This window comes from Epinephelus moara, chromosome 8 (assembly GCF_006386435.1).
Source record: "Epinephelus moara isolate mb chromosome 8, YSFRI_EMoa_1.0, whole genome shotgun sequence".
Lineage (NCBI taxonomy): Eukaryota > Metazoa > Chordata > Actinopteri > Perciformes > Serranidae > Epinephelus > Epinephelus moara.
This window is the reverse complement of record NC_065513.1, coordinates 7,478,154-7,492,634: the sequence shown is the minus strand read 5'-3', so window position 1 is coordinate 7,492,634 and position 14,481 is coordinate 7,478,154. Positions and strand designations below refer to the sequence as shown.

At 39.4% G+C, this 14,481-nt stretch overlaps 1 protein-coding gene across 4 annotated transcripts in view; it reads left to right on the top strand.

The window, feature by feature from the left end:
- Positions 1 to 10,572, top strand: part of LOC126394519 (NADPH oxidase activator 1-like) — a 27,966-nt gene extending 17,394 nt beyond the window's left edge. For 2 of the 4 annotated variants that reach the window (XM_050051366.1, XM_050051365.1), the window contains exons 13-18: positions 1,405 to 1,511; positions 4,403 to 4,459; positions 5,087 to 5,247; positions 5,988 to 6,096; positions 9,658 to 9,781; positions 9,949 to 10,572. In XM_050051366.1, coding sequence (XP_049907323.1) covers positions 1,405 to 1,511; positions 4,403 to 4,459; positions 5,087 to 5,247; positions 5,988 to 6,096; positions 9,658 to 9,781; positions 9,949 to 10,055 — 665 coding nt within the window. In that variant the 3' untranslated portion in view covers positions 10,056 to 10,572. The remainder of the gene's footprint in view (positions 1 to 1,404; positions 1,512 to 4,402; positions 4,460 to 5,086; positions 5,248 to 5,987; positions 6,097 to 9,657; positions 9,782 to 9,948) is intronic. The other 2 variants (XM_050051367.1, XM_050051368.1) reach the window with 2 other exon arrangements.
- Positions 10,573 to 14,481: the final 3,909 nt, after the last annotated feature.

Below are 14,481 nucleotides of genomic sequence, written 5' to 3'. Positions count from 1 at the left end.
GAGAGGGACCTGTACCGTTCACCTCCATTTCAGCGGGCAGCTCTGCCCCACCGATCTCAGAACAGCACGCACTGACAATTAAAGGTAATGTACCTACTCATATGACTATAGGGATTACGGCAATAGGCGAATTTGCCAAAATGTTGAACTATCCCTTTAAGCCTTAATAACATTTAAACAGGTTTTAATAATACGGGTTTTAAATAAAATTCACCCCCTACACAGGGGTTGTCATGAAAGGGGAAATTAGCTATAGATACCAAACCTGTTTTTTGTACCAGACTGTAAACATGTTTATTTCTGCTGCAAAGTTGGGCATTGTTACATGGGGGTCTTTGGGGATTAACTCACTCTTGGAGTCAGCCTCGAGTAGCCATTCGAGGAACTGCAGTTTTTGGCGCTTCTATGTTGGGTTTATTTTTCAGCCCCAGAGGTTGCCACTTGAATGAATGAATGAAAACTGCAGCTTCATTATTAATCCATCCTGTTTGTCATATACACACAGGCTTAAATACACACACATGCACAAACAGGACCTATACATGCATTAAATAGAAAGATGTCAGAGCAAAGGGGCTGCCCATGGACAGGTGCCCTGAGCAGTCAGGGGTCCAAGGGCATCACCCATGGAGGCAAGCCTCTCCAGTTACAAGTCCACGCTCAATATTTGGTCCAGACGGGGACTTGAACCAGTGACCCTCTGGTTCACAACCCAAGCCCTTATGGGCTGAGCTTTTGCTGCCAAGTAGTAAGCCAGGACTCAACTTCTGGCCCACATGCCAAATCTGGCCACCCATAGGGTGCTGGGTGGCCTGCCAACCTTTTTGTAATTCACAATAAAAAAAATTTGAACTGGGACTTATTTTTGTACTTTGAATGTAAATAAGGAGGTAGAGTGCAAAAAGAGCATCAAAATGTAGCTTGTTTATCAAAAAAAGTACCAAGGTAGCATCCCTCCGACTCCCCTCTGACTGAGGGTCTGGGCTAACATCCTCAAATCCTAGAAATGCCCCTGCATACACCTGATATTTGTGGGGCTGCTGCAACAAAATTTGCTTTATTGACAAAGATGAATGATGACAGCAAGCACTGAAAGGTTGAAAACAGGCAATTCATTTATTATTGAATAAATTTAATATAATATCAAATGTATTAACTTGCCCCTTGCCTCCTGTTATTTTGCAAAACTGGCCCCCGGGCAAAGCAGGTGTAGGCTTTAAAATCACAGCTGTGCTTGCTGATAAATATTATCATTAAATGAGTGTCAGAAGGAACAATAAAATACAACTATTAAGTGTTTATATTTCCATAATGGGACAGACACAGGGAACAGCTACCCGTCTAGCCTTCCATTAGACTTGTACTGTGTGCTCACACTGTACCTGTACTGTGTTTTCCCTGCAGTACGTGTTACCTCAGACACTCCACCTCCATCCTACACTACTGCCACCCACGCTCCACTGCCTGCCTCAGAGCCTCCCAAGTACACAGCCAACGCAGCCAGTGACCAGGTAATATCCCCCCTCTGAAAAGCCACATTCGTCTGTGCAGGCTCAAAGGTGAAATCACATCAAAGTTATTTTCTTCGCACATCCGGCATATGACACACACACATACACACACACACAACACATACACTCTCCTTTGCTTTCTACCTGATCTAAATATAGGAGGATTGAGTCGACTTGAGAAGAAACTGCTTTGTAAGGTTGGACTTAGCAGGGGAATGCTGATGTGTCCTGATTAAGTCACTATGACGCTTAAGGGAGGAAGAGGTAGTCAGCGTTTGGATATAAATATCCTTTTGTGTTTTCTGCATGTCACAGTGACCTGAAAAAAAAAAAGAATCCGTAACTAATGGACTTCCTGTTCCACATTTGCCACTAAATAATAGTTTTCCTCTGTCAGGCTCACTGAGGACGATTTCACCGTAAATTGATGAGAATGATGCTTTTTCATATCTTTCAGCTCATAATGAGTGAACCATGGCAACCTGCGGCATTTTGAACAAAAGTAGCTTCAGGCGCCTCATTTAATCAATTAGTTTAATCATCATGTATAGAACACATGTACAGGGAGTTAGTCTCTGTGACATGAATGCAGAGGCTTGATGAAGTTTCACAGTGCTGAAAGACTGACTACAAGAGCTTCCACACACATTTTTACTGCTGCTGCTTTATCATACATAGTCACGCTCACTGGTTCTTGAAATATCAACATGAGGCCAAAATTGAGTCATCACTTTGGTTTTGACTAAAAACGATACTGTAGGATCTATAGCTTATTTACTTATGAAGCCTGATGTCACTATGTTTGATGACTGCATCAAGATCTCTAGATTTGCATTTAAGAGAACTATGAAATAAAAATTATATTTATATAGATATTTGGTATTAGTGAATTTGCACATGCTTTCCCATCTTAATGCATTATGATTTCATTTAATTTGATTTAATTTTCAAATAACTCACAAGAATCACAAGAATTCCAATCCACAAGCAAATAATGTGGTGTGTTTATGGTCCTTTGGCCAACTCAACCAATCGCCACAGTACATGTTGGCATTGTACATTTCTGCAAACCATGAATATGTTACATTTGTATTTTATTATGTAGTGCATATGCTGAAACTTTACATTTCTTAAATGCTGTAATTAATGTGGGGTCAGGTTTAGGCACAAAAACCACTTGGTTATGATAAGGAAAAGATCATGTTTGGCTTGAAATACTTTTACCATAATACCATAGTTCAGTCTGGACCACTTTAATAAAGAAAACTTTTCATCCATTTGCAGTATTATACAGTATTTGGTGGCATGGCTCTGTTCTGGGGTCTCTCTGCCTTTCCTAGGCCTATGCAGAAATCCTCTTCCATACACCTACGTGGAAAGCCTAAGGCAGGGAGAGCAGCAGCAAAGACTCTTCTGGAACAGAACAGAGCAGCATCATTGACAAACAGAAATGACACTGATAAGTCAGACACAACATGAACAGGAGGAGATGGGGTGGAGGCAGGTTGCAAAGCAGCTTGCAGAGGAAGCAGCAACAGTAGGCAGGCCAAAGCAGTTTAAACAGGGCGCCCTGAATGAGAATTGCCAATTGGTTGCATTGAATGGAATCAAGTGATCTATCAGCTGACTCCCTTCCATCAATCAGCTGCTCCATCAGCTAATTGGGCTGCTTGATATCAGCTGATGTAACTCGGATGTGAGTTGGGCTTGACATTGTGTCCTGCCTGAATTAATACAGCAATGGGTTGCTAAAAACCACCCATGTTTGGTGACTTAAAAGCTGCTGGAAACACAATAATGACTCACTTAAAAACAACTGCTTTTATTGTTTATTGGTCCCAAACTGCAGTCTACAGTGGTCTGCAGCATCTCACCTAGGTGTCGCGCCATCCACCATCCCCTCTACCTCCCAATGACAAAGTGTTTTTACCTCGCTTTGGAAACGCTGGTATGATTTGTATGAAGCGTACAAATGTTAAGTATTGTTTATTGGTTTGCAAAAAGGTTCAATGCCAGCATTTTCTTCTGGCAACCAGGCTGGGCCACCATGAGTCCCCAAGGAGTAAAGGTGCAAATGTACAGAGCCCGCTAGCTGTCATAGATGTGGATGTGGAAATTTGCATGTATAGATTAGCAGTTTGTGCGCACAATCTGTAAAATAAAAAAGTTGTGCTCAGGGAAAAATAAGACTTACAATATGGACCTCTGGCCTTCAGAAAAAAGGTATGGGTAGGTTTGATACTGTAAAACTTCACTTAAAAGCCTAGTCCCAATTGAACACCTTGTTATATTGATACTGGTTTAAATCAGCAATTTGATTGTATTTCCCATTTTTTGTTGACCCCAAATTTTGTGCAAAATGTGTCCCAAATATAAAACTGTTTTCATTATTTATACATACACTAAAAAATCTTCTGAGTTAGAAAACTGCATACACCTCTCAGTACGCAATTTCCTTTCACATCACATCTAAAAAGGTCAGATCTAAAGGTGGATGCAAAAAAAAGAAGAAAAAAAGAAAAGAACTGCACCCTGACGTCTTTGCTAATTTACACAGTCCATATGTGCAGGTGGTGAAGATGTACCAGGTGAGAGGCGAAGATCAGCAGTATCTCCAGTGTACTCTGTGCGCCTGACAGCACACTCATGTTCCCTGCAGCCATTTTACAAACAAAAACTATCTGAAAACTAAAATGGTACTTGATGATATTATTGGAAACTGCTGACACCGTGTACTGCAATTATTTAATGCTGTTTGATGTTATCTTGGATTTCTACAACTGACAACATTAATTTCATCAGTTAGACTGGTTCATGTAGTTGAGGTGAAAATACTGGTTAAAAGAAAGCCAGGCTTTCCTGAATCCTGTCACCTGCTTGACATCTTCCAGCAGCATACAGTCCGGCCCCGACCCTCTCCTCTGCGCTCCCGTGGTGGGAATGTGATGGTGAGAGAGAGCGCTAATGCAATATTTAGTAGAATTTGATTTGAGATTTAAGGTAACATATCTTTTGCAAGCAAAGGTGGTTATGGAAAAGTTGTGGCTCACTGGCACAAACACAAATAACACTGCTGCATTTGAATGTTTATGAAGTGGCTGTACAAGAAGCATGTGATATGTGGTGACTTTAAATGCGTGAGAGATCATTATAGGTATAATGATTCCTCTCACCCTTTGCCTTCGCATGGGTTAGAGTTTCCTTGAATTTACGCACATTTCCTTGACACATTTTTCTTTATAAATCCCAACACAGTACACAGTGGTTATAAATGAGGCTCCTGGTGACCAGGCTGGAAATTCTGTTAGCGCCCAAGAACATTTGGGCTGGCCCTGTCAATGTACAATATCCAAAGTAACTTCCAGCACTAACAGTAACTACAACTGGCTCTACAATTTCATAAGCACAAATACTAGAACTAATAGGAAATGTGAAGGCAGGCGTGGTGATACTAATACTAGTACTATACTACATAATAACCATGTAAAAAAGTATTCACACTGACTAGACCAGATCAATATTTTTATATAAAAGCTGCATTTATCTTTTAACGTGTCTCTGCTCCTTGTTCCCAGGATGATGGTGAAGCTCAGGGAGCAGAGGCGTCCTCTGTGGTGGTGAAAGTCCACTACACGTACACTGTGGCTCTGTCTGTCCCTCTGGACATACCGCACAATGAACTGAAGGAACGCATTGCAAAGAAATTGGGCCAGCCAGCATCTCAGCTGCGCCTCAGGTAACCACAGGCCTGCCAACCCACTTCTGTCTCCTCGAATTTCAACAAGTGATGCTTCATTTCTAAAAATATGCTTTTCTTTGTCCACTACACCCTGTGGGTCCAATATCTGTTCCGGCTAAGAAAGCCTAACATAAAACATAGGACACTGAGGTTGCAGCTCCACAGACACAAGAGGAGTCCATGAAAGCAGCAACAAACAGCAGAAGAGGATTAACACACAGGATTAACACAGTATCATCATGTGATAAAAACACATCACAAAAACATTACACAATATCTAAGAATTGATGAGAATGATATGTAAGTGTAATGCATTCACATGACAAAAAAAAAATTCTTGTTCTTCTGAATTTGAGAGATTATTAATTCAGAATTCTGAGAAGAAAATGTCATGGATTAAAAAAATGTCCTGTTTTTCTGAATTAATGAGATTTTAAAAAATCTCATTCATTAGAAATGAGATAATAATAATAGTAATAATAATAATAATAATAATATCTTGTCTTGTTCTCAAGTGAATGCTTTACACTCCTGACAATGGAACCAGTCAGGAGTTGTTAACAACAAATAACACGCATCAGAGTCCTACTTTAATGCTTGCAATCATCTGTGTCATTCTACAATAAGGTTGTTTTGTTTTCTATTCTCTGTCCCACGTTTGCTCCTGTGATGTAATCTATTTCCCTTCTAATCCTCTGCTTCCGATCCCCCTCACCTCTCCCACTCTGTCTCATCAGACATAGGCAGCATGGCTCCCAGGTGCTGATACCTCTGGGTGGGGAGGGGGAGCCAGGCCATACCATGCAAGAGGTAGCTGAGGCTGGCAGAGCCACCCTGTGGTGCCAGGTGAGGGTTTAAACTCACAGCGACACACACATCAGGACTTGAAAGCAGAATGCAGTTGCAGGGTTGCAGTTGCCCCCCTGTCAGATTTCCCCCCTACCATTATTAAAGCTGCACTAATCAAAGATTATATATTAACATATGATTAAAGATGGGGTGTCCTGTTAGACAGACGGTTAAGATGCTGACAGTAAATGTAGCATCTCCCTGCTTTCAGTTAAAAACTCAATTAAAAAAAAACACTTTCTCCCTCTTTATACTGAGGCAGTTGCTCTGATCGTCAAAAAATGCTGCCAGCCAGTGCGTCTCATTCCGGCACTAAAAGGCAACTTTGTGCATAGCTGTCTGACGTTGAGGGCCGCTGACCAAGCGTCAGTATTTGAGGAGCTGGGACCAGGTTGTATTGAGATGTAAACTATTATTCCCATTTAAATAAAGGCCTATAATGTAACTTTCTCCTTGATCTGGCTGAGAGTCATGAGGAGTGTTTTCTTTTCTGTGACAAGTTTTTTCAACGTTAAGAGCACATATAACTTTACTCCCATTAGTGCGTTTATACTGTATATACAGTAAATGATACCAGGACACTCTGCATTGAAGATGATGACATCATATTTTACTTTAACAAAAAACAAAACAAAAAAAAGTTAAAATACATACAGTGGCTCATTGAGTTGTTTCATTTATTTATTTATTTTCTATTGATCTAGTGGTATTATAAATGGGTGATGGACACCTGAAAGGATTATATGAATATGAAATTACTTACATAATATGGTATAAAATGCGCACCATACTCACTGTCTCTGTTTACCCATTACAACCAACTGGTGGTTATTATAGCCAATATGGCAGTTTTGAGAATACAGTGGCTCTTAATACAGTAGATATTACTTCATGAATACTATCCCACCAATGGTCATTACCAACTTTATAAGAAAAAAGCTTAATGTGGCTTTTAAAGTTAGCTTTTAAGTTCTGCATCACACATTGCCAACTTGTTCTACTTATGGGTGATATGAAACATGTTGACCAACCAACTCAGCCATGTATAAAGGAGCTAAAAAGAGCAGACAGAATAATGCACTGCCACATCATCTGATCTTGTACAATACATGCAATAGCATTATCTAGTCTACATTTGTTTTTATGACTTGGAATCGGGAGGTAGAATGAAAATATTATGACTCTGCAGTTTAGCTGGTGTGTGTCCAGTTTACAGTTCACATTTATTTAGCAGCTCTTTGTTCACTATAGAGAGTGGTTGAAATATTGACTTCTTTGTTGTTTGCCCTCAATTTTAATAAGTAACTGTATGCATTGCAGCTGATTAAGGTTTAAGGTTTTTTTTGTGATTGTAATATAACAGCCCTGTCTCATGGACACAAAATTTTACAGTACATTACATGGTGGCGGGTACAAAATATGGTAAAAATATGGTAGAATTATGTGTTGGTAATGTGAAAACAATGCCAATGCAAAGTCAATAAGGATCTTTTGGCTTATGACACATGAATTAAGTAGAAGGAGCGAGAAAGTCTGGTTAGGACGTAAAGGAGGGGTTCCGGTGGGTCAACCAACATGGACTTTCAATCAGGAGACTGCTGTTTGTGTCCCGTGTAAAACCAAAAGTCAACGTAGTTACATGATGTGACTTTATGGACTTAATCATGCAATGTACATTCAGCTTAAGTGGGATTTCTACTTCTGTGCTGAATCGACACTAAAATTTATCCTGGCTTCATTTAGTAGAGGAAATCTCCGCTAGTCACTAGGCTAATTTATACCATGTAAAACACCATAGGCTTGTGCTAGTAATGTGAGCATGTTGTATTTGTTTGGAAGACATATTTAGTATTAGACAGTTGTTTTGTCAGTGAACTTGTGAGTTGTAATGAAGCCGAAGTTTGTAACATAACCTTTGTTTAATATTGCTGTTGTCACTAGGCTAAATTATACAATGTAAAATGCCATAGGCTTATGCTAATAACATTAGCATCTAGTATTTGTGGGGAAAATGTGTCCAGATAAAGACATGTGCTTTTTCTGTGAATGCTGCGAGTTATAGTGAAGCCGATGTGTGTACTTGTAAATGAAATTGTCACTATTAAGCCATTTTCAGTGTGTGTTTTGGGTGTGTTTTGAATCAACTAGACTTTACAGCACTTCTCAGAAACCCCACTGCCAACTAGTGTTTTGGGGGTGTAACTGCAGAGTGACACAAACACAACACCGCACAAGTATAAAGGCTCACAACAGCGTAGGCCATGTGCTTAGGCTACGGCAAAGGTTCTGCATTTAGCTAATCCACCTTTACATCACTTAAAGGTTCAGGGTGTAGATTTTAAAGGACCATATGGGCAGAAATTAACTAGAATATTTAGAACTATGTTTATGATTTTGTTTAGAATCACCTGAAAATAAGAATGGTTGTGTTTTCATTATCTTATAATGAGCCATTTATATCAGATAGAGAGGGGGTCCTCTTCCACAACGTTTGCCTTGTTGTAGTAGTAGTTCTCCTACATGCTTGGCACAGGGCAGAAGTTTCGATGGTTGCAATGCTGCAACCTCACCGCCTGATGCTACTGAAATCAAATCCAAGTACTGTTTTATTCTTTAAACCTAACCCAGTGTTTTCCTTTTCTAAAGCTAACCAAGCTGCAACTGTTTGTAATACATTTTGCATTGCTCTTATTTTTGTTTTGCCGGCCCATAATTTTAACACATTTTGTGCCCGCCACTACTTAATGCGTTGTTAAGAGGTTGTCCTAGGTCCAGAGGAGGCAAGTAGAGGATTTTCTTTTCCAAGTTGTTTTCACTACGCCCAAAGTCACAACATTCAATTTATGATTCCTCCAGGTAACTATGTAATCTACCGCTATGCTGATAAAGCAGACTGCTCAAAACAAGTTAATTAGTGTTGTTTTAAAGCTGCATCCCCGCACTCATTTGGATTCAGTCCATTTCAAAAAGATTAATTTATTAAATGTGGAAAAAAGGGTGGTGCAGATTAAAATGGGCATTGCCCACAAAATAGCTTTTAAAAATGCACCTCCCTACCTTGCTGACCTTTTTAATCCAGTGAGAGCTACACACTCTCACAATACCAGAGGCAGCCAAACAAATTTTGTTCCCTTGAAATTTAAAACTAAGTTAGGGAAAAATACCTTTTCATACACTGCAGCTTGCCTGTGGTGTGATCTTCCCGTTTCTCTCAAATTAATCTCAAATGAGAGAAATTTTAAATTCAATCTTATTAATTGAAGATTCTGTGCTTTCTGGTTCAATTTTTTAAAGTTTTTTTTCACATGTTTTTAGGGGTTGTTTGTTTTAACTATGCCACTCTTGCCTGTCATTGACACAATTGCCAGCTTTTATTGTCATCGAGGACCACAATGGAAATAAGCCTTTGGTCTTTATTGTGTATTTTAATCCTCGACGATTTTTAATTAATGTATATAAAACTGATCCGCAGTTACTCATGTATGTTTTTTTTAATTGTTGTCAAATAAACCTACTTACCTAAAAATCCCCCCTCATTGTGCTGTTATACTACTACAGACAGAAGACCCCCTGGCCAACCGTCCCATCCTCTATCAGATGGTGGCGCTCTATGACTATACTGCTCAGGGCTCAGAGGACCTGGAGTTCAGTGAGGGAGACACGATCGACATCCTGGGCGAAGGTGAGACCCTGCAGGTCATCCTCATACTGAACTGCTCATCAGTGGAATCATAAAAAGTCTTGTTGCTTTGTCTGACACTTTGATTTGAAATGTTCCCACAGTGCTTCATCCTCAGTTCAAATGTGAGTCTCACTGTCTCTTTATGTTTCTCTCTCACACTCTTGTAGTTAATGAGGAGTGGCTGGAGGGACACAACGCAGGAAATATTGGCATCTTCCCCAGCTGCTTTGCCTACAGGGAGAACGTCAACATCACCCAGAGCTCTGAGTTATAAAGGCAGACGTGTTACTGTGCTGTCATCTCTCATAAACCTATTAACCTGAGAATGGTAGCAGTTCACAGCCTCAGAATAAACAAGTAACACCATTACAATGTAATCCCTATTGACTTTTCATGCTTTACAAATATTTCCTTTTCATATGGTATTACAGTAATGTTGCTAGGTGTACATTTATGATACTAAGATTGTAAACCTGCTGTACTTTTCCTGTTTTCAGTATCCTATGGTATCACTGTTATATTCCCACTGTATCCTATAATATTTAAATGATGTTTACACTGACATTATTGAGCTTTATTACATTTTTATCAAATGTGGCACCAGCAGTATGCTCTTGTAATGTTTATACGCAGTTATAATGGTCCTGGTCTTACTGTGTAAAAGTCACTGATTAAAAATGTTATGCAAAATTTACTGAAATAAGATACAGAAATGTGTGTGTGTTTTTTTTTTTTTTTTTACTAATTCCTTTAATTAAGCTCAAAATGTTGCCATGAATAAAGCGGGAAAAATATTGAATTTCTTTATTTACTTGTTGGCCTAAAAATAATCTGTTGTTGATCCCAGTTGACCCAAAATTCTAAAATACATATCTTTCTTTTACTGTGCATAGTTAAGTAAGTAGAAGATAAACTGATCTCCAAAATGCATGACGTTAAAGACAAAATATGCTTTTCAACATTTTATGCATTTAAGTGTATAATTTTTGTTTTGTACAATTTCAGAGTGAAAAAAGGAAAGGAGCTCCATGCAAAAATTTGGGCACCCCAAGACATTTGAGACATTTGAAATTTTACCATGTCTCAGACCTTAATTTAGCTTGCTCTGGCTTGTTCACAATCATCATTAGGAAAGGCCAGGTGATGCAAATTTTAAAGCTTTATTCTGAATCCTGAAACCTTGTCCCAACAATCAGCAGCCTTGGGCTCCTCTAGACAGTTGTCTTGCATTCTGAAAACTAAAATAATTGATGCCCACAAAGCAGGAGAAGGCTATAAGAAGATAGCAAAGTGTTTTCAGGTTGCTGTTTCTTCAGTGCGTAATATAATAAAGAAATGGCAGTTAACAGGAACTGTGGAGGTCAAGTTGAGGTCTGAAAGACCAAGAAAACTTTTTGAGAGAGCTACTGGTCGTGTTTGTTAGAGAGGCAATCAAAACACCAGCAAAAGGCCTGCAGAAAGATTTATCAGACTCTGGTGGTGGTGCAAGAGTCATCAGAAGGAAACCTTTCCTGTGTCCTCACCACAAAATTCAGTGTCAGAAGTTTGCAAAGGAACATCTGAACAAGTCTGATGCTTTTTGAAACAAGTAAAAATAGAACTTTTTGGACACAGTGAGCAAAGGTTTGTTTGGAGAAAAATGGATGCAGAGTTTCATAAAAAGAACACCTGACCTATTAACTGTTAACTATTAACTGTTAAACATAGGGTGGATCGATCATGCTTTGGGCTTGTGTTGCAGCCAGTGGAACATTTCTAGGTGTAGAGGGAAGAATGGATTCAATCAAATTCCTGTAAAATCTGGAAGCAATCATCACACCATCTGTAAAAAAAAAAAAAAAGCTGAAGATGAAGAGAGGATGGCTTCTACAACAGGACAATGATTCCAAAGACACTTCGATATCCACAATGGACTACCTCAGGAGGTGCAAGCTGACAGTTTTGCCATGGCCCTCACAGTCTCTCAACCTAAACATCATTAAAAATCTGTGGATAGACCTCAAAAGAGCAGTGCATGCAAGATGGCCCAAGAATCTCACAGAGCTTGAAGCCTTTTGCAGGAAGAATGGGTGAAAATCCCCCAAACAAAAACTGAGAGACTCTTAGCTGGTTACAAAAAGTGTTAAGTAGTTGTGATACTTACCAAAGGGGGTGCTACTAAGCACTGACCATGAAGGGTGCCCAAACTTTTGCTTCAGGCCCTTTTCCTTTTTTTTTGACTTTTTTTTTTTTGTTATTTTGAAACTGCAGATTTAAATAGAAAAATAATCTTGCTTAAAATATTGAAGAAATGTTTCATTTTTATCTTTATGCCTTTTGGAAATCAGGTCATTTTCTACTTACTTGACTACTCAAAGTAATTGAAATTTTGATCACGGGTGCCCAAACTTCTGAATGCTGTTGTAGATTGTTTCGGTGTAAATTGAGATATCAGCTGTAGAGATGTCTGCCTTCTCGCCAATATAACGGAGCTAGATGGCACTCGGCTTGTGCTGCTCAAAGAACAGAAAAAGTACATTTGAAAAACACAGCAACAATGTTTCTTTCCAGAAATCATTACCCAGTTACTCAAGATAATCCATAGACTTTATTGTGAGCAGTTTCATGTAGTAACTATATCTCTATTATTTGGCAACTTACACCAAAATAAATAGCATGACAGGTAAGAAGAAAAATATTTTTTTGATTTTGGGGTGAACTTTTTCTTTAATATATGAAGTCTAAAAACACTGGAACCAGCCTGTGAAATACCCACCATATGTATGTTTTTTTGCAGTACAATGCAAACTACCCCAAATTCCCAGAAAATTGACAGAGATGTGACCTCAGTGTCCATATGACCCTGGCTGAAAGAGTGAAGAACAAAGATTACAATGTTTTCAAGACTTAATTTAAGGAGCTTTAATTACCTAGATAATAATTAGCTGTCTGCAGTTAAGGTGTGAAGAATAAATGAAAAAGTATTCTAAATGCTTTTGAAAAAGATGAGGATATTGAGAAGCACTAGATATAAGGACATTTTCCAGAGTTAGTGCTTTTACAAAGAGCTACAGAGATTACTGAACAACCTTTCCAAATCTTTCCAAAACAGGCTCACTTAAAAAAGGTATCTATGAGGAGAGCAGCAGTGAGGGACGCCACCAACAGCACACCCACAGTATGACTTCACAGCACTTTGAAGTCACAGTCCTACGAGACTGAGCTGGGACAAACTGTGCACACTGGAACAGCAGGCCAGGAACTTCACTACTTCAGTTTCATGAGAGAGACTCAAAAAACAGAATTATTCAAGGAAACTCACCAGTGACTTTGCTACAGTTTGCTGCAAGGCAAGAAGGTGATACATGTTTTGACGAAAGCTTTATGGTCTCATGAGACTATCTCTTAGATTTTTGGACTTTTGGGGGACTGTGTCATCGCCATCACTGAAGATCTGAGGATGGTCATGTGACAGGTGGACTGTTACAGGTAGATTAGTTAGGATGTTATCAACTCTCTTATGAACTGCTTTGTTATTGTATTTTGTGGCTTTTATACGCTGTAATACACCACATTTATGCTACAAGCATGCATTTATGCTATTGCTGGAAAAGATGAAAAATTAGGGAAAGAAGGATGATATTAAGGCCGTGTGTTTAGGGATCACAATGTCCAAAAGCAGATAGTCATCTGAGGCTTCAAATGTCAGTTTGGAATCCTCTGGGTGACCACTGATACTGTAGGTTAATGTTTTTTTCCAACGTATATGGCATTAGCATTTCATCACCATGAACACATATGCCTGATGATGTATGATGAAGCACATTGCTTGCTTCTACATTAATAACTGAAACCATGGATGTATTAAGAGAACTGGATTCAGCATTAAATGTGGGGCTCCATTCATTCCTGTGAGAGTTCCTCAGTGGTGCATGAAGCCAAAATAGTTAAACTGCCACATCAAAATTACCCAGATGATCCAGGGACGATCGGCACTACTTCCGCACTACTATTAGTATGCCGCACTACAGCATACTAGAGAGCAGGCACACTAGAGACTTTCGGTGGCTGAGCACGACTGAGTGTGGCCGCATGTCTTACTTCTGCAGGCTGAACAGCTAACTTTAGTGCTCCGCTAACATGAATGTGGTAAAATAATTTAATCCTGCAGCTGTTCTAGACTTCCGAAATGTTGCTGGACTGAATGAATCAAATGCTGATAGTGAAAGGAGTCATTCTGTGGGGGTTGTGACAGTCAAAATGTAAGTCAAAGGGAAAACGTTGTTTAGGCCGCAGGGTATGGTGTGACGGACCCCTGAAATTGCAGTTCCACTGTTTGGCCACTACGAAAATTAGCTTCAAAGCCTGGTGCATTTCCTGGGGACCTAGCCAGGGGGTCACCACATATTAAAAAACAATTGGCGTGGCATGACACAAATCAGACTATACATACATCATACATGGCTGGATTACTGTAACTCTCTATTATCAGGCAGCTCTAATAAGTCCTTAAAAACTCTCCAGCTAATCCAGAATGCAGCCGCACGTATGCTGACAGGAACTAAGAAACGAGATCATATTTCTCCTGTTTTAGCTTCTCTGCACTGGCTCCCTGTAAAATCCAGAATTGAATTTAAAATCCTACTGTTAACTTATAAAGCTCTAAATGGTCAAGCTCCGTCATATCTTAGAGAGCTCATAGTGCCTTATTATCCCACCAG